This window comes from Ictalurus punctatus, chromosome 13, assembly GCF_001660625.3.
Source record: "Ictalurus punctatus breed USDA103 chromosome 13, Coco_2.0, whole genome shotgun sequence".
In the NCBI taxonomy this organism is placed as follows: domain Eukaryota; kingdom Metazoa; phylum Chordata; class Actinopteri; order Siluriformes; family Ictaluridae; genus Ictalurus; species Ictalurus punctatus.
Genome location: NC_030428.2, coordinates 8,858,037 through 8,885,684, shown reverse-complemented (window position 1 = coordinate 8,885,684; position 27,648 = coordinate 8,858,037). Strand labels below are relative to the sequence as shown.

The 27,648-nt window shown below is 40.4% G+C and overlaps 1 protein-coding gene across 5 annotated transcripts in view; it reads right to left on the bottom strand.

The window, feature by feature from the left end:
* Positions 1 to 457: 457 nt before the first annotated feature.
* bicc1b (BicC family RNA binding protein 1b) overlaps positions 458 to 27,648 on the bottom strand; it is a 74,589-nt gene continuing 47,398 nt past the window's right edge. Inside the window, exons 5-22 of one of the 5 annotated variants that reach the window (XM_053684976.1) lie at positions 25,408 to 25,566; positions 22,187 to 22,240; positions 19,692 to 19,880; positions 18,151 to 18,402; positions 15,425 to 15,556; positions 13,310 to 13,526; positions 12,403 to 12,564; positions 11,520 to 11,567; positions 10,139 to 10,311; positions 9,870 to 10,011; positions 8,930 to 9,083; positions 7,028 to 7,184; positions 6,597 to 6,636; positions 5,749 to 5,903; positions 5,270 to 5,426; positions 4,879 to 5,039; positions 4,452 to 4,551; positions 458 to 3,520 (exon numbers count right to left, since the gene is read on the bottom strand). In XM_053684976.1, the coding sequence (XP_053540951.1) occupies positions 3,390 to 3,520; positions 4,452 to 4,551; positions 4,879 to 5,039; positions 5,270 to 5,426; positions 5,749 to 5,903; positions 6,597 to 6,636; positions 7,028 to 7,184; positions 8,930 to 9,083; positions 9,870 to 10,011; positions 10,139 to 10,311; positions 11,520 to 11,567; positions 12,403 to 12,564; positions 13,310 to 13,526; positions 15,425 to 15,556; positions 18,151 to 18,402; positions 19,692 to 19,880; positions 22,187 to 22,240; positions 25,408 to 25,566 (2,583 nt within the window). In that variant the 3' untranslated portion in view covers positions 458 to 3,389. The remainder of the gene's footprint in view (positions 3,521 to 4,451; positions 4,552 to 4,878; positions 5,040 to 5,269; positions 5,427 to 5,748; positions 5,904 to 6,596; positions 6,637 to 7,027; positions 7,185 to 8,929; positions 9,084 to 9,869; positions 10,012 to 10,138; positions 10,312 to 11,519; positions 11,568 to 12,402; positions 12,565 to 13,309; positions 13,527 to 15,424; positions 15,557 to 18,150; positions 18,403 to 19,691; positions 19,881 to 22,186; positions 22,241 to 25,407; positions 25,567 to 27,648) is intronic. The other 4 variants (XM_053684977.1, XM_053684978.1, XM_053684979.1 and 1 more) reach the window with 4 other exon arrangements.

Here is a 27,648-nt window from a genome sequence, read left to right as displayed (position 1 = left end):
ATATTGCAGTCTAGCTCTCCTCTATACTAGACATAGAGTTGCCTGTAATTTGCCGAGTTTTGGTTAATAGTTTGGTCAGACAGCGATGCATAAAAAGAATGTTAGCTCTCATGAGAGGAATGTGTGTGCTGCTGAGGTCATGGGCAGATTTGTGTCATTATAAAAAGTCAGCGTGGGTGTGGTCACATTCATGGCTTGTGCCTAGCAACAGCAAATGGATGGATAAAGCTGAGCCGGCAAATAGCTATACTAGGGGTGGACGGGTTCACTGGAGGATTCCAGAGAGATGGATCACTGAGGATCTGGCAAACTGCACTTGTCTTCATTGTATTTGAAAAAGATTTTGTTATTAAACGGAACTACCAGGATTTAGGGCTCGAGTAAGTCTTGTCTTGGTTTGCAACACAAACCATTTCAAAGAGAATGCGAATAAACACAGAACGAGAAATGCAACATCTGAAAGGTTTACGTACATTTTATTCGTTTGTAACAAGGCCTCCGACATGTAAAGAACATTCAATCGTACCACATGTTCATGGCATTAATACAACGTTATATCATAACAGTACCAAGGAGTATTTTATCTGTGTCAAACTCACAGATTCCAAAAGAGTCATTTGCAAGGCACTGGCCAACTACATCGTATCCATCTAAAAGATATGTATGACAGGGATGATAAAACATTTGGCAGAGCAATACAAATTAGTGCTTTTGTTTATTCCCTTATCAGCAATACGAATGCTCCAAATACCGTTATCTTGTACACCACTGTACATGATTATCACGGAGCATTTGTTCATTTGGTTGTGACTCAAGATCCTCAAAAACAAAAAGGAAAAGAAAAAAAAAAGTGCTGGCCCTGGTCACAAGGCCATGTCAAAATATTAAGACAAATTTTTCTGTTCCCTTATTGTCTCCTCTCAGGGAGTGAACGAAAAATAAATCTACAAATCAATTACAGTTTGGTCGCTCACAAATCACACAAATACAAAAATAGCATTTGATGCATATAAAGCACTAATCAGGTATATCAAGGCAGCAATATACTGAAATCAGGCAGCCTGTGAACTTGATTGGAACAAGACTGCGGTGCTTTAAGTAGAAAACATTCATTATATGGCAAAGCGATTTCTTTGCATAGTCGGTCGATTTGATTTCGCAGTTAATACTGACAGGAAGTTTTTTCTTCCACTTGTACATACCATATTTGGTATAAAACCTAAAGTCAAACACTACATACCCAACTGCTAATTAATCATCTGCTGCTGTCTGGAAATGACCATGACAAACTAGTAGGCAAAAGTATAAAAGACTATAAAACTGCAATATGCACAATATGTATTTCAACAGTACCTCTACTCACATGTAAGGTCATACACAACATATGGAACAATTAAATGCAAATACAATAATACTATACATGTAAAGATTAAGCAATGCGCTGCGAGATTATTCCATGAGTGGTTTAGCAACTGTACATCCATGTCAAAACGCTGTAATGTTATGAACTACTACAGATGGGTTTTTTTTCTTTTTGAAAAGCTTCGAAAAAGGCACTTGATGGATTGAACCGTGAGAGAACGACTGGCAACATTCACAGCTTTGCGTGCATCTATGCTGACCAGATTATGCAACTCGTACCCTTGCTTCTGCAATGTCACATAAGGAACCTACAATTTGCATGAATCTGATAAAACACACAACTGAACTCTCGAAATGTCTTATTTTAATGTTGTGTAACATAAAGAAAGTGGTGAAAGGCAGACGAAGAGGTAGTTAAAACCTTGCAAACTAAGCGTTGCATTAGTAATGCTCAGGATTTGCTCAAATATTCACACTGAGTGTGTGAGTGTGTGTTTCAGCCTTGGTAGAGGTGTGTGAAGGGAAGTAAAGGTTGCTAACAAGAAAATCCTGGGAGTTAGAGAGAAAACAGCTAATTTCTTTCAGATGTGTGCCAGGAAACAATGAGAAGAATGTGGGGGTGGGGTGGGGTGGGGTGGGGTGGGGGGCTGGTGTGACTGATACTTAATAATAAGCAGCTCTCCCATTTTTTTTAAACAATCAAAGTTACCACAATCAAAGAAGCTACTGGCTGACAAATCCGAGATTTGTAAATTCACAGGTCAAAGTTCACCTAGATAAAGCCAGCGTGAAAAGAAATAACCACTACCAAGAGCAAATCATGTCCTGCGTCCTTTCCCCTTCAGTGAATTTGTGTTTCCACTGGGAGAATTTTATTCATGTTTGGTCTGACTGCTGCTTTTTGTGAAAAAGAGTATGGAATCATTGTTTTCAGGCAACTCCAGTATCGCCATAGCGATAAAATGGGGTAAAAAGCAATACATGGTATGGCTAAACCATAGATGTTGGAACTGCTGCCCAAGTCTGACCAATAGCACCTGCTACCTACAGTTATTTTTATTTATATCCATCTGCAATATTTTCCAGAGGAACTCGGTTACATTTTCTAAAATATAAATAAATTTGTCATTTCTGTCTTTTTTTTTCATGCATTACACCATCTAGTGCTAATCGCTTTTTGCTAAATGCATTGCTGTTACTGGAACATGACATAAGAATGACACAATGAACTAAAATCCCCTCCAAACTGAGACAATGCCGTGGTACAGCTACATACTTTCTTTGTATGTAGTAAGATCTTAAATTGAGGCTTGCTGAGTCCGAGATCTTTTCTTTTTTGGTTGCAATCCTAGTCCCGATGCACACCTCTGGCCTGTGGTTTGCTGGTGATGATCAGAGAGACTGCAGTCAGGGTCTTTGTTCGTGTGTCAGCTAATCAAAGAGGCCTAAAACTTCTCTTTGAAATGTATCTTGTATGAATGAAAGTGAGGAGTAAACAATCGGAGTTCCAATGCATCATGATTAAAAAGCTGAAAATAAAAAGAGGACCTGTAGTGTCTTAATCGAAACCTTGTAAGTGCTATATACGCTCCATGCACATCTTGTAGGGCAGACTAGAGAGGAATCAGCCCACAGGCAAAGTATTTAGTACTCTTAAAGTGCAAAGAATTAGTATGACACAAGTCTAAGACAAGGATATAAATTAAAAAATTGAACTAAGTACACAGATAGCTCCTTATACAACAACAGTGCAGGAGCTTTATGAATCCTTCAGCATTCCCTTCATTTCCACATGAGTACTATACTGCATAGAGTACCATATTGTACATAATAATCAACATTTACACAAGTCCTCCAAACTCAACCTCCTTTCCAAAGACATTCTTTGTGTATGTGTGTGTGTGTGATTTTTTTTTGGCACTGATTCCCAGGGTTTGGTCCAGTATTGTTTATTAAGGCATCAGGATTGGCTTTGTGCAGTTAAGGCTGTCTGTGCATCAGTAACATAAGGGCGGATGGACCAGGGCTCACCAGCGCCCACTCACACTGGCAATGTCGGCGTGGTACTGGCGTGGCAGACGCCCGCTGGCGCCGCCCTCCAGGAACGAAGACCGGATGTTTGGTGGCTCGAAGAGTTTCCTTCGGTTCTTGTTCAGATCTGTAAAACACACCAAAAACATTAGTAAATAATGCACCTTATGAATTATGTCCGTTTTAACATTGCAAGACACAATAAAAACTTATCCCAAATGACACTGTATGCATCTACCTTACTTATTGACTTACAGATAAGTGTGTCTTGGTAGTATGTGGTACTCTCTCTCTCTCTCTCTCTCTCTCTCTCTATCAATCTATCTATCTAATACACAGCAAGTACTTTTGATCTGTAGAGAGCATTTACATATACACAGGCTTAACAGATCCAGAGCTCCATGGAATGTTTTTTTTTCTTACAGAGGACACAAAAAGTGAGGGAGGATGCTCTTCTCTCAGCACATGATTCCATCAACCCAGACTATACTACATTTTTGACTGGCTCAAGACCTCAGCAAGAGAAATAAACACTGGCCCACAGGCATTTCCTGTCCTCAGCACAAATTGGCCTTGTCCTTTCTGTACCTCCAAGCTCTGGAATTCACAAGCATGTCAGCATTGCCCAAATATAACAAGCATTAACACTGAAAAAGGCAGTACTGCGCTAACCTCAGACCTAGACTCTATATTTTAATCCACTGGGGGACCACTGCATCAAAGGAATCACCCTTGTTACATTGTAGAAAGCCGTTATTGTTATTTGATGGTTGGTGCTTTTGCCGCAACTATGTTCAAAGTGGATTGCAATGATTTGTGCAAATTTTGATTGAAACCAAAGACTGCCAAACATGGGAACAAACTCAAATGGCTGACAGTCTAGTATCTAGATATAGATATAGACAATCACATGGAGCCTGGCATGTGCACTAGTAGCTGACAGCTCCATTCATCCATTCATTCATTCATCCACTCTTAAGAGGAATTATGGCTGGGTCTTCTGAGAATCTGAATGTCTTTTTTTTTTATCAGTTAGGATAGTAGGAGAAAAGATGTACCTGAGATGGCCAGCAGCATTTTCCGGCGAGCTCCAAATGTGGTGATGCCCAGTTCCTTCAGGTCTTGATCGGTCAGAGTGAGGAACGTCTGCAGGTCAATCTGTGAGGCAGACAAAATGGTGTCTATTGACCCTGTAGGAGCTGACATATCTCGAATGGTCTAACGCACAATTCTCAGTTTGGATTCTCACTCTCTTAGGCCAGATGTTTAAAATTCAGCATCTCAAATGAGTCCAGGTTTTTTGGTAGATTCTATATTACATCTTACAGACACCCTTAGCCAGAGCGATTTACACTGGAATACAACATGGCCCAGCTGGGGGTTCTTAAGCCTGACAACTTTCTTCTATAGCAAAGGATAATATTTTAAACCTCTATTTGATAATAGTGAGCACCTCCTAGAAATTCCGTTTTTTTAAGCCAGTACCTCCTGTTGCTGAAAGACATCTGTGTACTTCCCTAGGCCCAGCTTGCTGAAGAGCTCTGGCAGGTCAGAGCCTTTTACAGAGGTGCTGAGGTTACAGCCGTTACTCCCGGTCACTGAGGAGATGCAGTCCATGTAGTTGCTGCTGCTCAAATAGTGTTCCACTGTAAGAGAGAGAAATAAACAGAACTGCTCTATTCAAAGACGCTAATATGTATAATCCACTAGTATATTATTAAAGCGTCTAGTTTTTGTTAGCCAGCATAGCAATTTTGAGCAAAGTGTTTTCACCTCACTGGCAAATCCACCCTGTCCCAAAGAGTGCAACTGTGGTCATGTGGTCCTCAACTGTCCGGGTAGATCAACAGTCTTGAAGGAGGACTGCAGGTCTTACCTGACTTGTTCTGCTTCCTCTTGGGACTGATAGGTGTTGGGAAATCGCTGTGTGACGGGAGCCCGCTCCCGTTCCTCTCCCTCCAGTTGTCCGAGTCGCTGCCACTTCCCACTCCTTCTCTGCTGTTGGAGCGTGACAGCGATAGCGGAGATCCCTGCTATGACACATAGCTCCATCACTACTGTTCACTTTAGCCACAAGCATCCCTAACTCACTGACCTCGAAAAAATGATCTCAGAACGTCCAAGAGATTTGCCTTGAGTCTAAATTTCAGTATCAAGCACTGTATCAACACTGAACAAACACCGACTCAATACACCGACTCTGCATTTCCTCATCACTGACCAATAAACGCTCTGAAACAGGTTTTCAAATATTCTCAGCACTTTCTGCAGCTCATCAACTACTATTAAGGCTTCACTCTAGACATGGTAACCCATTCCCAAAACACTGTGAGAAGACGCAGTGGCTGTACTCACCTCGTAAGTAGTGGACATTGTAGGCTTGTAGGACACATGGTTGGCCCTACGAAGCTCCTTGATGGTTTCCGCAGGCATGGACTTGGAGAAACCCAGGCCGCTCCACGTGTTTGTTGGCGTTCGCACCTCTGTCACTACCGGCTTCTTCAGCATGGCTGAAAATGCACCGAAAAACAGGTCTTTCTGTGAATTCCTTACCATAATTTCAAACGTACAAACTACTTTTATCGATGTGCCCTGAATAAATCAATCAAAACAAGAATGTTGACTAAGCAGTGGCAATGTCAGGTACACTCTATTAATAATAATATTTTACTACTTGGCATCGTTAATGCACGTTCAGCACATGGAACGGAGAAAGAGCTTATTAGGATCTTGTTTATTGTAACAGTATTGCAGAATGTTTATTGTAAAATGAACCAAGGCTGTAATGACATGCTGAACACTGCCAGATCTTCTGCCCTTGGAAAATCAGCAGTTCTATTCTACTGGCACGGTGGATTAAACATACATGCTGCCTTATTTTGTTATGAACATTAATTCATCCCTTCGTCTTGATTAACCACTTTATCCTGAACAGGGTGGCGCTGGATCTGGAGCCTATCACCCTGAATTGTATGCCAGTCCGTCTCAAGGCACCATGAACACACACATTCGGACACTCATTCACACCTAGGGGCAATTTCGAGTCACCAGTCTAACCACCGGCGTGGTTTTGGAGGAAGTGGAAACTGTGGTTTGGAGCGAGAGGAAACCGGAGACAGGAAATCAGGGATGAAAAGAAGACTCTAAAATTCATAAGCAGGACACCAACACTTCAATAGAGATTAAGTTTGTCTACCACATACCTTTGGTTGCCAGCAACTTCTTCTGCTCATAATCAAAGGCCTAGAGAGAAAGAGTGAATCAGAGAGTGTTTAGGCTATGTGGGGAAGAAGACAGTCATCCTATATCGCCTGTCAGCTTGCTTTACAGAGAAGCAAAGGCACAAACTAAACACTGCCTCATTCTGTCACAAGTATTTACCATACACTGATGGACAGACTTATGTTTACTTTATACTAGGTCCAGTAAACAAACAAAAAAAAACACAAAGTCTGAGAGGACCCTTAGCATGTGAGCTAACAAAAATACATTCAGACCTACGCAGCATGGCTCACTGAAACAGATTTAGCATATAAATTTTTGATACAGACATGAAGTCTATTTCCTGAACACGGTGACGGATGCTGTAGCCTAACAGAAAATGAAGGACATGAAAAGGCACATGCTAGAGTACCTGCATGTTGGAGAAGGAGGACTGCGGCGGGAGACGGATGCGTTCTGAGTTCTGCTGAGCGGCTCGTTCGGCTGCTCTCTCACTGCCTGGAGCCCGTTTATCTGCCACGGGACTCTCGGAAGCACTGGAGTCCGAGTCGGAAAGCAAACAGTCAGAACTGGAGCGGCAGAGACAGAAAACGGTAGAGTAGAGGGAATGAGAGAGAAATAAAGAGCAGGAGAGGGAGAAGGAAAGAGAACAGAAAGTAGTGTTTACTTGTAATATAATGACGACAGTGATGGCAACACCTTCCTAATTTACAACAGAAAAAATCTATTCCAATAACCTACTGTAAGTGATTCTAGTCTCTAGTATACATGCTCTCAACATCATAGAACCGTCTGCTTCAGAAGCATACTGTCACTGGAGACTATTCATTTGATTCAATGCAAGTCTTCTACATGAGTCACACACCTGCAGGCATAGATAGCATTCATAGCACTTTATTGCCCTACTTAAGTAAGTTGTTTGACGTTTGCTGCTGACCTTTAAAACTGCCCTGAGCACTAGAAGAAGACCTGCTGGGACACACAGCTTATGCTGGTTAATAGCGACTAGGTTTCCGGTAAACACTGTGGTACAGTATGTTACAGACAGCAATCCAATTCCTTGACTATACACATCCTGATTAACAACCTGTGTATGTTTCCTATCAGATACTAATACACGTAAGAGGAGTTTGTGGGTTACTCAAATTCAAAAATAAATTTTCTTTCTCTTGTAATAAATAAGAAGCAATGATCCAAATAAATCCAAGTGTGCCAATACATTCAGTAAAAAAAATAGATCATTATGAGCGCAAACATTGTAAGAGGAAGTTAAAATATTTAACACTTTTATGTGACTTGTGAATGGCATGGAAAGGTCATTAAAAAAATTGTTATACTACCCTATCAGCACAACACAGTGAACAGGAAGCCATTTAGGTTTCAGTCAACCTCAGAGAATATGATTGTATACACATATATCTCCATCCATCTTCTATACCGCTTACCCTTCCTTCAGGGTCACGGGGAACCTGGAGCCTATCCCAGGGAGCATCGGGCACAAGGCGGGGTACACCCTGGACAGGGTGCCAGTCCATCGCAGGGCACAATCACATACACACTCACACACCCATTCATACACTACGGACACTTTAGACACCCCAATCAGCCTACCATGCATGTCTTTGGACTGGGGGAGGAAACCGGAGTACCCGGAGGAAACCCCCACAGCACGGGGAGAACATGCAAACTCCGCACACACAGGGCCTATATACATATATGTGTGTGTGTGTGTGTGTGTGTGTGTGTGTGTGTATGTATATATATATATATATATATATATATATATATATATATATATATATATATACACATACATATATATATATATATATATATATATATATATATATATATATATATGAAAACTTAAGTAAATAAATAAAAACAAATTTGAATAAATTTTAAATAAATACATTTTATGATAAATACATTTATGGAGTAATATTTTCTAAAGCTGCCAGGAAAAATACATTTGAAGAGAGAATAAAACATCGTCAGACAATCACTATGCTACTATTGATGCTTGCCGTACCGTTCTGTCATGTAGAAAAGTGATTCTATCCAGAGACAATAGCCTGAACTATTTCTAGCACTACCCATACCTGGACAGGAAAGGTAACCAGATTCGACTTGGATATGTATGTACAGTATATACATGCTCACATGGCAATAGAAACAATGAAAAATGTGAGATCAGGATTGATTTGGTAAGCTGCTACTCTATACCTGTCTGTTAGTGCTTTTCTATACCATATCATTATATCATTAGTAACAATACACACCATAATCTAGTGGTAAGAATGTGAGAACATACTGTAAATGAGAGTTCTTTGTGCCCTGCAGTAACTCCACAGCCTGCCTCTTGCCTGAGGCTGTTTTACAGGAGGCCAGCATCTGCTTTAGTTCACTGCTGCTGCCCGAGTGTGAGGGGCTCCGCGGCATGCCCACCTCCACGAAAGTATCAGATCCTGAATCACAAACACCCATGCACACACACACACACACACACACACACACACACACACACACACACACACACACACACACACACACACACAGCTCTGAGCCAAATGACAGACATCTTCGGTTAACAATTGTATAGCATGACTACTCTTGACATAAAGGAATCTGGAGTCCACCGCCCTCATTACAGCTTCACTGCTCACCAGAGACAGGAAACTCTAGTTTAATTGACTCCTAGTCTGAGTGAAGGACAAAAACCATACCCTTATCCTGGCTTTTGGAAGTGCAGCCAACTCAAACACATCTTAATGGTTACAATGCAGGAATACGGAAATGCTTGGCCTTCAGGAAAGCATGGCTTAACCATTTGGAACCAAACACACATTAATACATAACTGAACCGGCCAAAGTCAACACAATCCAATTTCAGTCAAAAGAAATGTCAAGGGGTTGGTGCCAATCAAGCAGTTCACCACATTTATCCCTGAATAACATGAGAATTAGCTACTAACTCCTTCATAGCTGGCACTAACAACAGCAGGAGCAACAATTTCTTCCTGGAGATTCTACTACTCAAGCATAACAAGTATACAAATGTAAACTTACAGTTTAGAGATAATAGCTTGTCTATGCGACGATTCCTAAATATACATAAAGACAATTGCACTAGGTGCCAAATAAACCTGAACCTTAATGACATGAACTAAAACCAGATCGAATGCATGAAAGACAGGAGCAATAATCATGTGAGTATGCTAAATATGTTCACATCCATACAACAGTGGGAGTACCTTGATCCTGACTGGACTTGCTGGACAGTGGTTCAGAGGGACAGTGTGTGCTGGCGTCCTGGGCAGGATCTCCATGTGCCGCATTCAGAACTTTGTCAGCCAGTGAGGAAGTGGCCATTCTGCTGTACATAGAGCTGGAGTGCTACAGCACAAAAGAGATGCAGATCAATTTCAGAGTGCACACCTTTTTCATTCACATGACATAGAACATTTTACCATATTCATCTTTTCTAGCCTGACTGGTAGAGAAATATTCGAGGCTGTGTTACCTTGCCGTTGAGGGAGGAAACGGCCTTGCTGCAGTCTGTGACTCCATTGACCTGTGGGTCTATTGGGGCAAGGCCAGGTGGAGGGGATGGTGTATTCTGCGTGTAACTCTGGAGCAGGATGTTGGTCAGTGTGGCCTGAGTGGCTGGATGGATCATCAGGGGCGATGAAAAACCTTGAGATTTTGGTGGAAAAAAAACTCATTATATACTCTATATAGTCAAACGTATGTGGACACCTGACTTTCACACTCATACGTGCTTGTTCAACATCCCATTCCAGATTTAATCCTCCTTTCCTGTTATAATAACCTCCACTCTTCTGGAAAGGCTTTCCACTAGATTTTGGAGCGTGGCTGTGGGGATTTATTCTCATTCAACCACAAGAGCGTTAGTGAGGTCAGGCGCTGGTGCTTAGTGAGGAGGCCTGACGTTCAGTCATGCTGGAACAGGTTTGGGCCTCTTAGTTGCAGGGAAGGGAAACTGTAATGTTAAAGCATGTGAAGACATTCTACACAATTGTGTGCTTCCAACTTTTTGGGAAAGACCAACATATGGGTGTGATGATCAGACATCCACAAACTTTTTGCTGTACTGTGTATTTATTCACTGATTACAAAATAAATTACAAAATAAACATAATAATTAACAAATTTTTTTCTCCTAACCACAAATATGGTCAAAGTTTGCACTGGAGGCTAAGGTATTTAACACAGACATTTTGCACCAAACTTTTCTATATGAATTTCGAAAATGTAAACAAAAATAACCTGAATTTAGCAATAAATGCCTGAATATATTTACAAAAATGCCTAAATAAATAATATAACACTTAGTTATAACACTATGGATAGACAATTGACAATTGATGAGATGCATAAAAAAGAATGATGGAAATAAGTTTTTCTGAATAAATGATGGTATAGGGGAGACTAGTGCACTGTTTGGACAGAAAAAGAGACATAATTAAATTAAATTTAAATTTAAGAAAACAACATCAACAACAACAACAACAACAACAACAACAACAAATTACACCATGATTGCTGAAGATGATTAAAATGATGATTAAAAAGATGATTAAAATGATTACTGAAGATGAATGAATGAATCAAATGTCAAAACTACCCATTATGCTGCTGTTTTGGTGCTTTTCTTCCCATACACAACCGTCTTCAGGATATTTATGACCATAGTTGATAGAAACATTCACATTTCCATTTGCAGGCTTTTTGGGAATTAGTTTAAAACTGTGAAATGTTTGAATGGAAACCCAAATTTGTCTGCAGAAATACTAAATGATTCACTAAAAAGCAGAGTGAGTCTGGATACACAAATACAAATTTAAAGCGGAAATAAATTATTATATTATTATCCACACAACCTTCAGAATTCCAGTATATTTCCAGCTTCAAACTTTGGGGGGTGGAGCCTGTGGGGGCAGAATAATACCAAATCAGCAGCAATGAAAACAAACGAGTCCAGTTGTTCAAGGCAGGTTAATCTGTGTGTGTGTGTGTGTGTATGTGTGTGCGCGCATGTGTATTCACATTCACAGAAAGTTTTGGCTGAAACTGGTGTCCATGAATTAGCTTTATTAGCCTCGTAGCACCAGTTCAAAATAAAAGAAGTAAATGTTGTACATGTCTTGGTTGATTGACCTTATTTATGGACGATGGTAAATTATGTACATTTAATTTCTTGTCAAGATATTCCTTTAAATACTATAGCCTTTTTATAGTGTCAATAAATGTATTTGAATAAGCACACAGCTAAAATGCAGGGGCTATTGCACATTATTCTTTCTCAACTTAATATTAGTTAGTCTGCTAGCTACTTTGGCTAGCAGTTTACATAACATAATAGCCGAATCTAAAATAGCTTGCTAATGTGTGGTTTTATCTACATGATCAAATACGTAGAAGCGTGTTTGCTAGCTCGTTTGTGAACTTAGCTTACTGCTTAAATCAAACAGGTACTGCTGGAGAGGTAGCATTATCTAGGCTAATCACTTAGCTGGTAACACTGGTACAACTGGCTAGCTTAGCTAATGTTGCTATGATGTATCAATTCTGTTAGACGTGCGCATTTGTGGGTGTGGGTGTTTTTTGTGTTTAAGTGTGTAAAAAGCTTTACTGCGTGGCCAAGTTAAAATTAAAACACTGCAATTGATCTATAGCCCAAGCTTCTAAGTGCACTACTATGCAGACTGGTTGAAAATCAGCTGTTGAAAATGGTGTGTTCACACGTGTGTATTTTTCTCACACCTGGTGTGCTAGTTGGACTGGCCAGCGAGTTGGACCAAAGTGTAGGACTAGGTGTTCCAGAGGAGGGGACATGCAGGGGACTGATAGAGCTGTTGAGGGCGTTAAGGAGAGAGTTGGGGGTGGACGGGGCACTTAGAGAAGCAGCTGTAGGACCAAGCAGACCTGAAACATATGTAGAAATCAGAACCATGAGCCATACTGTCCCTCCTCTACTAACAAAGCAAGAAAATAAAGAAGGATGTATGGTTTATTTACTCATAAATCATAAGCAGTAGCATTTACACAAGAAATGTGGTATTCACGAAAATCCAGTTAGTTCATATCCAAAGTGTTCGTAGCCTACAAGACTTCCTCGGTTTGTGAAAATCACGTCTAATGAGAGTCAGTAATGTGAATCAACAAATCCATAAATTAAATCAAATAAGACTAGCTTTTTAATTAGGATAAAAAAGAAATGCCATCCTATAGAAGGAGTAAGAGTTCATCCGTGCCTGTGCTAGCCGACACGCTTCAATGGACGAGCTCCATTAGTAGAAGATTTATCGCACACTGCGCATAGGAAGCTCTTTCACTGTTCAGTCATCATTTTCTCGTTTACTGGTTTGTGAGCTTTTTGTGTGCAATTTGTAATTGACGAGTGATTGGCATTCATCAACACACCTACACATTGGCATTCATCAACACACCTGGAAGAAATTTACACACAACTTTACTAAACGACTGATAAACGAGGCCCAAAGATCACCACTCACAATGAACTGCTAATCAACCATTTCAGTAACAATTCACTCTGCTGATACTTTCAATAAAATAAAACAAAAGGGTGTTTATTTATTTAATTCGTTACTACATATTATAACATATTTTATAGCCTACTCCAGGAGGAAGCATGCCACGTTTCTCTTACCCAGGCTGGTGAGACCCAAGCCGGCAGAGGTGAGGATGTCGATGCCCACAGGGCAGCTGAGAGTAGGGGTCAAAGCGGACGGAGGGCTGCTGCTGCTGCTACTGCTGGAGGAGGTGGAGATGGACACACACACTCCACTGCTGTCCAGGCCAAGCAGATAGCGCCGGGCTTCATACATGTTCAGAGCGTTCCTCTCTACACTCTTCACTATCACTGACTGTAGACAAATGAATAAACAAATAAGCAATATGGAGTCACGACATCCTAGAATCCACTTTTACAAGCTCTGTATTTTCCAGTGTTGGAGTTTAATGATGAAATCCATCGAAGCACAACTGGCAAATGATAAAGAACCGAGCACACATTTTTTCATCAGACATGAAAAATATTCAATACAGAGGCATTCTTTAGTTATATAATGTTATTAATGCCAATGAAATCAGTGTTGTTTTGGGTCATTGCTTGGAGAACGATGGAGAATTAGGCTTAGTACAACCTTTTTGGGTTTTTTTTGGTTTTGCTCTGAATCTTTGAGGTTAATATAGCCAACAAATCTGCCTCATAGAAGTCTGCTTCACCCAAAATGAGGCAAACTGTATTCCTCAAAACACATCCAAATCATTAGTAACAGTTGTGATGTGACAGATGTGATTTTGGACACAGGATGACTTTCTGTAGTATACAAACAAACTTTCACCATGTAGCTGAATACTAACCTTATAGGAGGAGCCATCGTGGACAACTTTGCTGACATTTTTCTATTTGTATTTTGGTGGAATTACATTTGTTAGTATCCATCCATCCATCCATCCATTTGCCATGTCACTTATCCTAGGGTCACAGGCGGCCTATCCCAGGGAGCTCAGGACACGGGGGGAAGACACTGGATGGGGTACCAAGCCATCACAGGGCAAATTCACACACTATGGACAATTTGGAAATACCAATCAACCTACAACATATATTCCGGAAGCATGGGAAGAACATGCAAACTGCACCCACGCAGAGGCAGAGGAAGGCAAGGCAAAAGGAAGGCAAACGTGCTAACCACCAAGCCACCGGGCCCCCACACTTGGTGGGCAGTGGTTGCTTGGCGGTTAATGCTCTGTGTTACTGATCGGAAGGTTGGGGGTTCAAGCCACAGCACTCCCAAGCTGCCACTGTTGGGTCCTTGAGCAAGGCCCTTAACCCTCTCTGCTCCAAGGGCACTGTAGCATGGCTGACCCTGCGCTCTGTCCCCAACCTCCTAACATGCTGGGGTATGTTAAGAAAAAAGTATTTCACTGTGCTGAAATGTATACGTGACCAATAAAGACTCATTATCACTACCTTCTTATTTTACACAATCGATGTATATTATGTAGCCTAACAAGCAAATTTATGAACATATACATACATATAAAAAAAAAATGGATATCCTGTACCGTACATATCAGAATTGCAAAGTGCAAATCTATTGATGCAAAATCTTGGCTGACTGACTGCCCTTGACATGGAAAATTGTGCAAATGAATCGAAACGCTCCTTAAAGACCGTAATGAAAAACATTCCTTGCGTTGCGGTCCTTCTAGCTAAAATATATGAAGATGATTATAGAAGTGGAGGCCAGCTTACGTGAGCGTGCTTCATCATCATGGACAACTGATATACTGTATGTTGCCCATCCTAGCAGTTTTCAGAAGTACTGCTTTTAAACTAGACGACCCTTCGAGAAATGGAATAACAAACAGGCCAATCAGCATATCATTTGAAGGAAGGCAGATTTATGCGCTGAAATGGCGATTTGCACAGTCTGCTGATTTGGAACTGAGCCGTTTGGGGGAAAAACACGAGATCCTGTTTCGTCGTCTGACCGTGAGCGGGGATATGAAAATGAATGCTGAGGAAAGCTTTCCAGTTTCCAGATTCCCAAGTAAAAACCACACACTACTTCTGCATGTGCCTGCCATACGGTGCATTGATCCACTAGTCTGACTGCAGCCTGAGATGAGATCAGACCTTCAGGCTCCTTCACATGTTTATAGCTATGAGTTAGAACTTTTCACGACCTTAATCCTGGGTGGGTATGTGTGTGTGTGTGTGTGTGTGTGTGTGTGTGTGTGTGTGTGTGTTTACCTTGCTAGGCTGTTTAGGTTTGGGTTTGACACTGATGAACACATCCAGTTGTTCCATGAGAGATGTGACACACTGTGGATCTACTGCAACGTCTTCTTTGATATCAAACATCAGGACCAGTGGGAGGCAGCCCTGTGTCACACCCATGTCCACACACACGCACACACACACACACACACACACACACACACACACACACACACACACACACACACACAGAGACACATTTGTCTTACTATTACTATCCTTGTAAGGGCCTTCCATAGACATAATTATTAATGCATGCATTAAATGCTATGCCTAGACCTAAATATAAAAGTAAAGTTATCTTAAAGTAATATTAAGGTTTTGTTTAAAAACAAACAAACAAAAAAACAGGAACCAACCAAATGTTCCCACAAGATCCTATACTTGAGAGGACATTTTGTCTCCACCAAGATAACACACACACACACACACACACACACACACACACACACACACACACACACTCCACTACCACCACCAGACAGTGAGAACGGAAGAATGGAAAGCAACTTTCAACAGAGTTTTAAATCATTGGAACTTTAAGTGCCTTAAAAACTACTTGGCTCACATCCTAAAGTAACAGAGCTGCAGTTATTTTACTGTGATCCACCCTCTCATTCTCATGTTGAAAAGAACAACATCAGCAGGTACAGCATTGAGGAAACTCGGCACATTAACTCAACAAACCCAGCAGGCGCTCTGGAACCACTGAGAATACACTAAATAGTGATGTAGCACTGAATTACTTCAGGCTGTGGTTGATTAAAAGTTTTTGATCTTGTATGCATGCACATACGATTGTCTTCTGCTGCTGCCGATGGTCCCATGTGGCAACATGACTGATTTGTACTTCCTTGATGCCTGAGTTTGAGCCTTCCTTCAGTGGATAAACTCACCTGGATACTGCTGCTGTAATCATGAAGACCCTGATGCTCAAAATGAATACCCTTTCAACACCATTTGACTTGACTCTTCTACAACTGGACACTGTAAAGATTTCTTATCACACTATCCACTGTCACCCTGAAGAGGATGGGTTCCCTTTTGAGTCTTCATCTCAAGGTTCCTTCATATCGCCTCAGGGTTGTTTTCTCTTCGCGATTGTCCTCTTTGGCTTACTCAGTAGGTATCTAAACCTACATAAAGATCTGTGTAAAGCTGCTTTGTTCAAACGTCTTCTGTTAAAAGCTTTACACAAAATGGAATTGAATTGAAATGAAATTTTTGACTAATCATCACATAATTGTGATTAACTATTATATCCTGGCAAACGTTTATAACTTTGATAATATGAACATAACATCCTGTAGGTTTATTCTGTAGAACATCAAGAAAATCAGACCCTATCTCACTGAACAGGCTACACAGCTACTAGTCCAGGCTCTTGTCATCTCAAAACTGGCCTACTGTAGCGCACTACTCTCGGGCCTCCCAGCCAGCTCCATCAAATCCCTTCAGATGATTCAGAATGCAGCAGCACTCCACTGGCTTCCTGTAGCCGCCTGCATAAAATTCAAAACCTTGATGCTCACCTACAAGACCTTGTCTGGAACAGCACCCCCTACCTCAACTCTCTCCTGAAGGCTTACGTTCCCTCACGCAATCTGCGATCGGTTAACGACCGGCGCTTAGTGGTTCCTACTCAGCGTGGCTCAATGTCCCTTTCAAGAACCTTCAAACTGACTGTCCATCAGTGGTGGAATGAACTTCCAACCTCAATCCGGACCACAGAATCTGTCACTTTTTCCAAAAAACAGCTGAAGACCCACCTCTTCTATGAGCACTTAACTAACCTCTAAAACGCCAACCCCACATTATATATATATATATATATATATATATATATATATATATATATATATATATATATTTATATATAAACAACTTACTCTGGCTCTTACTCCTCTACTCTGCACACTTTGCTTCTCTAGAACTAAATGATAAATCTTGTATGGTAGCACTACTTGTATTGTTTTTCGCTTGATATATCACTTTGCTTGTATTTCCTCATTTGTAAGTCTTTTTGGATAAAAGCATCTGCTAAATGAATAAATGTAAATGTAAATAATACTAACGTAATAGTGCACACATACTATATGATGGTACAACGCTTTGATTATACAAACATCTGGCTTACTGACCGCACATGAAACAGGACTGTGGAGTCTAAGGATTAATTGTGATCACCTCGAATGAGAGTTGCATAGCTAAGAAGAGATGAAGCATCACGATGCTGTAATTACTGTTTTCCCACAAAGTGCAAGGGGAACATTCTCTACTTGTGTGTTCCCGAACGAAGAGCCTATGTTTATGCTATTTCTTTTCTTTTGCTCTGTGTATTGCCACCCCCGCTCTCATTCTCACTGACCACCCTGTAATGAGTCATCTTCTCTTCCTCTTCTTCTTCTTCAGTATATCACACTGAACTGGCCAGAGGGCCAGAAATCTGAAGAAGACCACAGCAGCATGTGACAGCTAAAGGCACTGTTTTCTATTTTGCCTTGTGGGAGGAATGCAGGAATTCAGACACACACACACACACACACACACACACACACACACACACACACACAAACACACAAACACATACACAGAAGAATAGAAGAAAAACATAGACAAAAAAAAAAGAAGAACAGAAAGACATAAATACGAAACAAGTCAGCTGGACAGAAGAGAACAGAAAAAGAAAGACTTTTTACCATGAGGTACTGCCGTGCGAGGCATACAGAGTCAATGGTGCCCTGGATATAGACGGTTGATTTTTTTTGCGGGCAGTTTGGATCGGGGAAGTGCACTTGCGCGCCGGTTCTCTGCATGATGTGCTTGATGTTGCTGCCGTTGCGGCCCATCATGGCAAGGTGGTGCTGAGGTGCGATGTCCAGCTGCGTGCTCACGGTAATGGCGCTTGCCAGGCTCCCGGCTAAGTGCTCCAGCAACATGGCCGTTCCCCTCTGCAGCACAACCACAAAGCAAGCCTGAAATGATCTGTCAGGTCCTCTAGTGGCTTTCCTCCGACCTATCAGCATCAACTGAGCAGCATATAACGGTACATTTTTAACCGTCTTTAATGAATAAAGGGATGAGTGAGGTAATACCACCCCAAAGTGGGTTATTTTCATATAACAGCAAGGCCCGGAGTTTGTTATTCCACTTATACTGACAAAAAAGTTTCGAATTTATAAATGAATAACACGTTGCGATCTGACAAAAGTTTCGAATTTATAAATGAATAACACGTTGCGCTTTTTAACCATTTTTGGTCATAATTAACGTAATGGAGCGTCCATGAAACAAGTTTGTTCCTTGTAACACTTACTTTATAGCAGCTATAAACGTTCTTCTCTCACCAGCCTCTCTTTTTCTCTCTGTTAAAGTCAATACGACAAAAACCAAAATGCAGTTTGTTACTTTACAGAGAAACCAGAAAGCATAAACTCCTCTGTACTGAAAACTCGCCTGCGGGGAAAAACGTACTGACTGTTACAAGGCGCTGATACTGAGACTCCTTTCATAAATGTTATAAAAGTGTTTTTTTCTCTTAACAGAAAAAAAATTCATCATATCATAATAAATCGTCGGTTTATTATTAGGCTTTGATTACGTGGAGCGTCCTCCATACAAGCCCCGGTGTATGAGCTGTTACTGTAGAAACAATAACAATTCTAATAACAGTAACGTATTAGGACGAGCGTATTAACATAAACTTGTTGTTTATAGTAAAACGAGAACTGCTCTCAGAGCCGTGGTGTTATAGAAAAATTAACCCACATCTTCTAGTTTGAGAATTTGACCAAAATTCTTTATACTTCTGGCCTTCTGGAATGATCCAGATACTTTTATTGGTCAGTTGCTGGACAGGAAGAAGAGGAGAACATGCTGCGTTTTCTGTGGCCCCTTTAGCTCCCATTTACTGCCTGTAGAAGCACTTGGTTTTGGCATGGGTATTATGACCCCAGCTCTCAGCACATACCACACATTGTAAGTGGCCTTCTGGGGGCAGACCTGGAGCCTCTTGTCTCTAGCTCTGGACCCAGCAGGCCACTTGGAAGTGAGGAGAGGATCATGGGTAACAGATCAAGCTCCATACAAGCCGTTGGAACTTTTCATCAAAAACACAGCAGCCTCTGTGACATAACCTTCAAATTGAGTATGTACAGCTTTTCATCTGAAATTTTAGTTTAATACCAGTGTGGGTTGAAAGAAAGGGTTGAAAGTCTCTAAAGGTGCGTGTTGTGCATACCTTCACAGCTGCAATGTTGTTCTGAGAGCCCCTCACAACCCCCGTAGCACCGTAGAGCCTTGAACGCTGCTTGAAGGCCACAGAGATGTTGTATGTCTGAGAGATGTGCTGGATGGCTGGAGAGCTGGGGTCAGGGTTCAGCTGTACTATGACTGGCAGCTCGAACATTAACACCAAAGGCAGCAGCTCCTTCAAAAAAAAAAAAAAATCTATCTATCTATCTATATATATATATATATAAATTGGCTTTGTCTGTATTCACTGAAATCTTCTATCTGGGATATCTGATACCTGCTGATCAGTATAAACGGGAACCAACTGTTTGGCGCCATCACTGGGGATGTGTGACCTTGGCCAAATCCACACCCAAAACCACTGTGTTTGGCTTGAGGCCACATGCACTTTTTTAACTGCACAGAAGAATTAAAGCTCTTTGCTAAACTCCTGCGGTCATAGACGCATGAGAGACAAGTTACTACACAAATGAATCATGAGCAAAAACATTGCTCCATAATACCATCATGTATGATTTTGATCCTTCACATGCCCTAGACTGATGAAATAGTAAACAAGCGCGACCAATCAGACAAAACGCACCCATGATTAGTCCCATATGCGACAGGGCCTGCGCATACACTCACATTCTGTACCAGGGGCCAAAATGAAAGGCCTCGTGAACCCCGTCAGATGTGGTAAAGGAAGGAACTTCCTCTAAAATGTAAAGGCCTCCATCCGTCAGGCTGAGCAGAAACATCAGAAGCAGTCAAGGACAAAAGTGCTGACGCTTGAACATTCCTAAACTAACAATTTTCTCATTCTCATGGGGCTTAAAACCAATACCCAGGTTCTGATTTTGTTCATAAAAACATCATATTTGGTTTTTGCTCACAAAGGATCATTTTTAAATGGAGAATCAGTAATGCGTTTGGTTTTCTGCATGTTTGTAAAAAGAGCCTTTCTAAATCCTCCTGGCTCATAAGAAAAGAATGAACTCAGCTCCAAGAAGAATGCAAGGCTAATTTTTAAATCGCCTAATCTCACTGAAGCATAAAAAAAAACAGTTTAAATCTCTGAAAGCCAATAAGACACATGGTCTCTGGTCAGTCTTACTGGTAATACCTAGAAAGACACCTACAGTAAGATGAAAACGCTTCTCACGATAGTAATGGTTCCTTCCTGAACGTTTATGAATATTAATATCAGCAGAACTCTGGTCTTGCTGGCAGGAAAAGAGAAAGGAAAACTTAAAATTTCAGTCTCCTACTTAAGTGGGTCAGTCAAACGCACTCCATCTCTCTTCATGCTGTCCACTAGCTGTCAAGACAAATGAGAAAAACTAAGGCAGGCACTCCTTCAAAGACCAAAAAGGAAAAGGGAAAAGTGGAGATGATTGGAGTGGTCAGGAGTGGAATTTCCAGCAGCATAAGTCACGCGAGAAAGATGGAGAGTGAGAGAGAGAGAGAGAGCTAGCGGCTGTTGGTGTTTCATTCCCAAGTATATGTTTCACCCACATCACTTTGCTTATACTATATGGCTCAAAACCCACACTTGAACTTCCTGGCTAGATGCTCATTTCTTACAAATTGCTTTATAAATGGTAAAAATTTTGCTATCATTTCTGGTGTAAAAACCTACAATTAATTGGGGTTCAGTTTCTGAACAAAATCCCACAGAGAGTGGATTTGGTCTTGTTCATGCATGTTCTTTAAAAAAAAAAAATTGGTTAGGAAGAACCTCAGTAGTCTTGTAACCTGAGGAAAGAGCCCGGGTGCCGGTGAATTGAACCAGAGCAGCAAAAACACTCAGTCAAATGGCGCAGGATGCCAACAGCTTACAATTTTTAACAGCACAGCTCCGGGTCACTGCCACGTGTTTCACATCAGAGATATGTACGCAAATCCAGAGTCTCAAATCTCATGTCCGGTTTTCAACATATTTTCCGTACATCCACCAAAACATTATCAGTTTCTACTTATAGTATCATACAGTAAACTTCTCAAAACAGGTTAAAGAGTTCTCATGCATGACATATGTTGTGCTTTTTTCTGTTCTGCATCAGCTGATCCAACTAATCAGGTAAGTCTCATCCTTTGGTAGATCCTGTGAAACCACTAAAATGTACAGAACAAGGTTACTCCAGGACAAAGACTGGAAGCCTCTGTGTTAAAAGACACATATTTGGCTTTGTAAAGGTAACACCAGCAGGGGGCGACACTTCAAGCCATCATACAGAGGCATTTTCTTTTTCTCACAGAGGAATGCAGGTGAAAAACTCATTTCATCTGTTAAAAACATTATACATGTCAACACCATCCACCCCCAACAACCCGTGACCTCCGCTCACAAACATTCATCTACTGACCAGGACAGCATGTTGGACACCCGTCTCAAAGTTTTCAGTAAGAGCTAAAGGGACTGACCATGTGTTCTCATGCAGAGCTCATAATAAATAGCTATAAAGTATTTACGAGCCACTGTCCAGTGTTTTTACTTACCCTGATTCTGGCCCGGGCTGCCTCCACTCCTCCCGGCTGGCCTGCAATAGACACCTACAGAGATGGAGACAGAAAATTCACTTCACAAAACACGTGCTCAGTGCATGTGAGCGTCCGTTAAATCCCTTAACAAATGAAACGCTATGTTTGTTGATCATTTTGACCATCAGCTCTGAGTCAACCACAGCGATTACCAAATAAACTGAGATGGGTGTAACTAGGGACAAATACGAAAGAGCATCAGACTTTTTACGAAACTGGAGACACGGCTCGGGATGTTTAACATTCCTACAGTCTCCTTTAAAATGAAACATGTGTTGTCATAATGAAATACTGCATCTCTCGAAAGCACATAAACAAGAGCCTTGCCATCAATTGTTATCGTTGGTGTGCGACCAAGAGCCCAGAACTTTCTTCAGTAGTGTGTGGGGGTCAACACATTTCTTTATTGCACACTTTCTGGCTGTTATTTACATGCACACATGCATGCACACACATTCAGACACTTATTATTATTATACACTTATTAAACCGGCATGCTTTTGGACAGTGAGAGGAAACTGGAGAACCTGGAAGAAGCCCAAGAGAACATGGGGACAGCATTGAAAATTCTGCAGAGACAAGAACCCTATAGAAGAACCTGGAGCTGAGATTTGGTGACGCTATCTGCAATTAGCAGAAACTAAAACTCAAGCTAAAATAGAAGCTAAAACTCATTTACCAGAAGCTCTGCTACATCCCAACTTGCACTGAGTTGGAAATGTATCTTGTGTCCAATTAATGAAGCTCTAACCCAGGGCTATTCAATAGGTTTCAGAATGGGGGAGCCAACGAGATTTGCCTATTTTAATTATCTATGTAAACACAAAGACACATGCAACCAAATATACAACACAAATCTCAACAGTCAGTCACATAAAGCCATTTCCATATTCAAATAGCAGCGTACATCCTTACATACATTTCAGTTCTTACATATTAGACCAAATCTGTATACAAAAGCTGCATTTTTTACCAAATGGGAAACATAGCCTTTTCCTTTATTTATTTATTTATTTATTAACAATAGCGCTGAAGGCTTTTAAGTTGTTAGTTATGTTACATCTTTGATAGTGATTTAATAAAGCAATAAGGTATGAGAGGACATGTCTTACATTCATTTTATATTGGATAAGGACATTCTTGGGCACAAAGCAAAGCAAGGAAAAGCAGTGTTCAATAAGTAATTGAATTTATTATTAATAAGATTCATGATCATTTTTCTGCCATGCAATTTAGTCTGTTATAAGTAAGATTTGGTTGCAAAGCAACATAATGGACAAAGATTAAGGCAGAACAATGACTTAAGTATACCAATTTTACTGGTTAAAAAGCAGGAACATTAACACAGGCTTCAGATATGACTCAGACAATAAATATTTTGTAGCCCGTTTTGATTAACTATGCTAATTTTCTGTATCTGTGTCAAATGTTTTTGCTAGCAAAGTGGGAAATATTGGTCAAAGCTGAGTCCCCACTCAGGCACCCCACTCGCACCACTTTATCCAACTCATACTGAAAATGAATGATTGCATGCTGTTTTGTTAAAAGCCCTTAATGCATACATGATATGTTTTTAATTTCATTTAATCATCTGGAAATAATCAACCAAAAGACCAGTAAAAATTTACTCAAGGGCCACTAATTGAATAGCGCTGCTCTGGGACTGTCTAGGAACATTATCGAATCAAGTACCTGCTTACATTTACTTCCAATTTACTGTGCCACTCGAGGATAAAAGAAAGTAATAAGATTTCCTAGATCAAGCTGATAAAATTCCTGCTGATAAAATTCACTCACACAAGCCCAGAACAATGAATCAACAAAACAAAAGATCAAAACACAATATGATTAATCACAATATGATTAAATAAATAAATAAATAAATAACAAGGAAGACGAGGCAGAATACGTACAACAGAAACTTAGCAATGAGATGCAGAAACATTAGATCCTAAATCGAGGTGAAATAGCAAACAGGTGTGAATAATAGGAATAATGAGGAAATAGCAACGGCACCTGGGAAATGGAGTCCAACCGGGCGTCTCAATCAGCTCCCTAGGTCATGAATCAGTATATCGTGTACATGAGTTCAGGCACTATTAAGGACCCCGGCTCACTATACATTGGGACACTGAGGACTCAATTTCCAGCGACATGACTACATATAAAACGTCACCACTGGCATTTATCTACAACAGGCAGGGCCGGTATCTTTCTGACATTATATGTCATATAAATTTGTTAGCTTAATCACACACATTTCTGTCATGGTACTTCAAGCAGGACCGTAGGCTAGTTAGTGCATTTTTTAAAACCATTAAACAGTTAAAAGTCATTAAGACTAAAAAAAATCGCATATAGAACACCAAATAAAGTTATAAATCGCCAAAGTAAGTAACCATTTGAGAGCAACAATGATAAAAAGCTACATACATTTGTAGACAAATTTGGCTGAGAGTTCATTCACCTTTTTTTTTTTTTTTTCGAGCTGAGAGGCTTCAGAAAACATGACATCATTTCCAGTAAGGGAACATAACGAGCATCGAGGCTTCCTGGTTTTTGTGGTGCGTTGTGGGATTTTTTAGGGAGGGAACGTTCTGGTGCACTAGAAGGAATTTGCGATTGAGACAGCCCTTAAAATGTCTGACTCCCTGATCAGGCACTCCCTGACTACTGAACTTGGGAGCTGATAGTGACGCAACCCCAAGGTGGCCAGGCTACAATGTATCCTGGGAAACTGACATCATCATTGCAACTGGTACTAACATTGAAAATGCTTGAAAGTTTGTGAACCCTTTAGAATTTTCTATATATCTGCATAAACATGACCTAAACATAATCAGATTTTCACATTCTTTTGACCAAGTATCATATTTTTGTCTCATTTGTTTAATTGGCTTCTCGCTGTCTACTTTTAGGACTTATGTGCAAATCTGATGATGTTTTAGGCCATATTTATGCAGAAATATAGAAAATTCTAAAGGGTTCACAAACCTTCAAGCATTTTCAATGTTAGTACCAGTTGCAATGATGATGTCAGTTTCCCAGGATGCATTGTAGCCTGGTTCTAACATTAACATAGCTTCTAACATTAACATAGACAGAACCTTATAATTTGAAGGTAATGAAAAGCTGTGTATATGTGCATTTGTTGGCATATGAGTGTGATAAGATCTGACCTGGTTGCTCTTCTCCGCTTGGTTGTTGCGGTTGGAGTCAGGGAAGTGGATGTGGCAGCCCGTATCCTCCATCACCTTCTTGATGTTGTTACCTCCCTTGCCGATGACGTGTGAGTGCTCGGTGTGTGAAACGTCCATTTTCAGAGTCACGCGATTGCTCTGTGTCAATAAGCAAATAAATGGATCACCATTAAATTGCTAGCATGGACCATACTTTCATTAAAGCGGATGTTATGAAAGCTTTGATGACTAAGAACAGCACCAAACCTGTCAGTAAAGGGTTGATATAGATCTATGAGCTCCAGGAGTGAGTCATAGTTTCCCATTACAATTCAGGCTCGCTTTTTCTGTCCTCTCGGCACACCGTATACAAATGAACAAAAGCTAACAAAACGACGTAGCGCTCTGTATCCTTGTCCAAATCAATTAAACAAATGTTTTAGAAAGCACATGACATTCTGCAGTATACTGTAGCTTTAAAAATTCCTTTATTCCAGGTGCTACAAAGTATTACTTCTGACATCTCCCAGATTGGCATCAGGGACTAAGGATTCAGTAGTGTAGTATTTGCTACTTCAGTAAGAAGCTATGCTTTCTTTAAACTTTGAACAAACATCTTTACTCTGAATATGCTGATTTGTGCTGTTTAAGAGTGCGCATGAATCAAAGCCATTCTAAATAAAACTATAAAGTTGTTTAGCGTTTTTTTTCTTCCGATTTTTCATGAACATAGACATGATATAAAAGGGTTTATTGACAAAGATTATTTGAAGGGGATGGGAAAAATGACAGACCATGATTACTGCCCCTTGATTTTTGGGAGTCATGTTCCATCCATCCATCCAATTTCCATACTGTTTATCCTACACAGGGTCACAGGGAGCCTGGAGCCTATGCCAGGGAACTCGAGGCACAATGCAGGGGACATCCTGGACAGAGAACCAACTAGAGATGCACCGATACTAAATTTCTCAGCCAGTACGATAAACAAATATTCAGAGCGATATCAGCCGATACTGATACTGATAGTTCTGCCTTTTATGCCTTCTTTTAAATTCATAATAATTAATTCCACAATTCTGAAGGAAACACAAATAAAAACTTTATTCTCTCCATTTCAACAAGTTGTTTCACAGTAACTGGTCTCATAAACACAAAACACATCACTCTAATTAACATTAACACAGGAACACAATTCTGAAGATTAAAGTAAGATTTCTTAACTTATTGAATGTTATTAATTCATATTAACAGAATTAACTGACTGTATTATATAAAAAAAAAAACTCCTGTTAGTCTCACATTCACTCACCACTAACAAAAGCATTTCTACTCCATCAATGAACATCAAAATGGTAATATATAATATAAACTTTTTTATATGTTAACATTAACTGGATATGAAATATACTACTCTACAAATACATTTTTCTTTGCAATATATACTTTTTGTCAACTCATCTTCATTTAAATTTTTCAGCAATGTACTGGTGCTTTAATTCAGTGCGAGCAGCTGGAGAAAATTCGAGTCGACGCCGAAACTCCTGCTTCACTACTGTAGCGTCCGGTGTCAAATTTTAGCAGTGCAGAGATTACAGAGATTACATACTGCATTTTTGTCGTCATTCCACACAAGAGACATCATCTTTACACACAGCACGACATCGATGTGTTTTCCCGCCCTCTTTTGATTTACAGGATATAATCAGCCCTGATCATCGGATGTTTTTAAACTATCGGCCGAATACCGATAGCGTGAAAAATAGCCTTTATGGGCCGATACCGATTATTGGACGATACATCGGTGCATCTCTAGTACCAACACATCGCAGGGCACAATCACACACACATTCACACACTACGGGAAATTTGGAAAAGATTGGAAGTCAGTCTACAACACATGTCTTTGGACTGGGGGAGGAAACTGGAGTACAGGGAGGAACCCCCCCGAAAGCATGCAAACTCCACATACATAGAAGATGTGGGATTCGAACCCCCAAGCCTGGAGGAGTGAGGCAAACATGCAAACCACAAAATCTAATGTAATCTAGAGTATTATCAATAGGGCAGCAATGAAACTATTAAGGATGAGCAACGCATTATATCAGAAGGCATCACCGATGGCATGATAAGAATCATGTTGGGCAAACTATTACACACATGTACTTGACACATTAAGCAATGTCTTGTTTTATTTTAGTCTGCAAGACTTGGCTGGGTTCATGCCAAACATGCAAAACT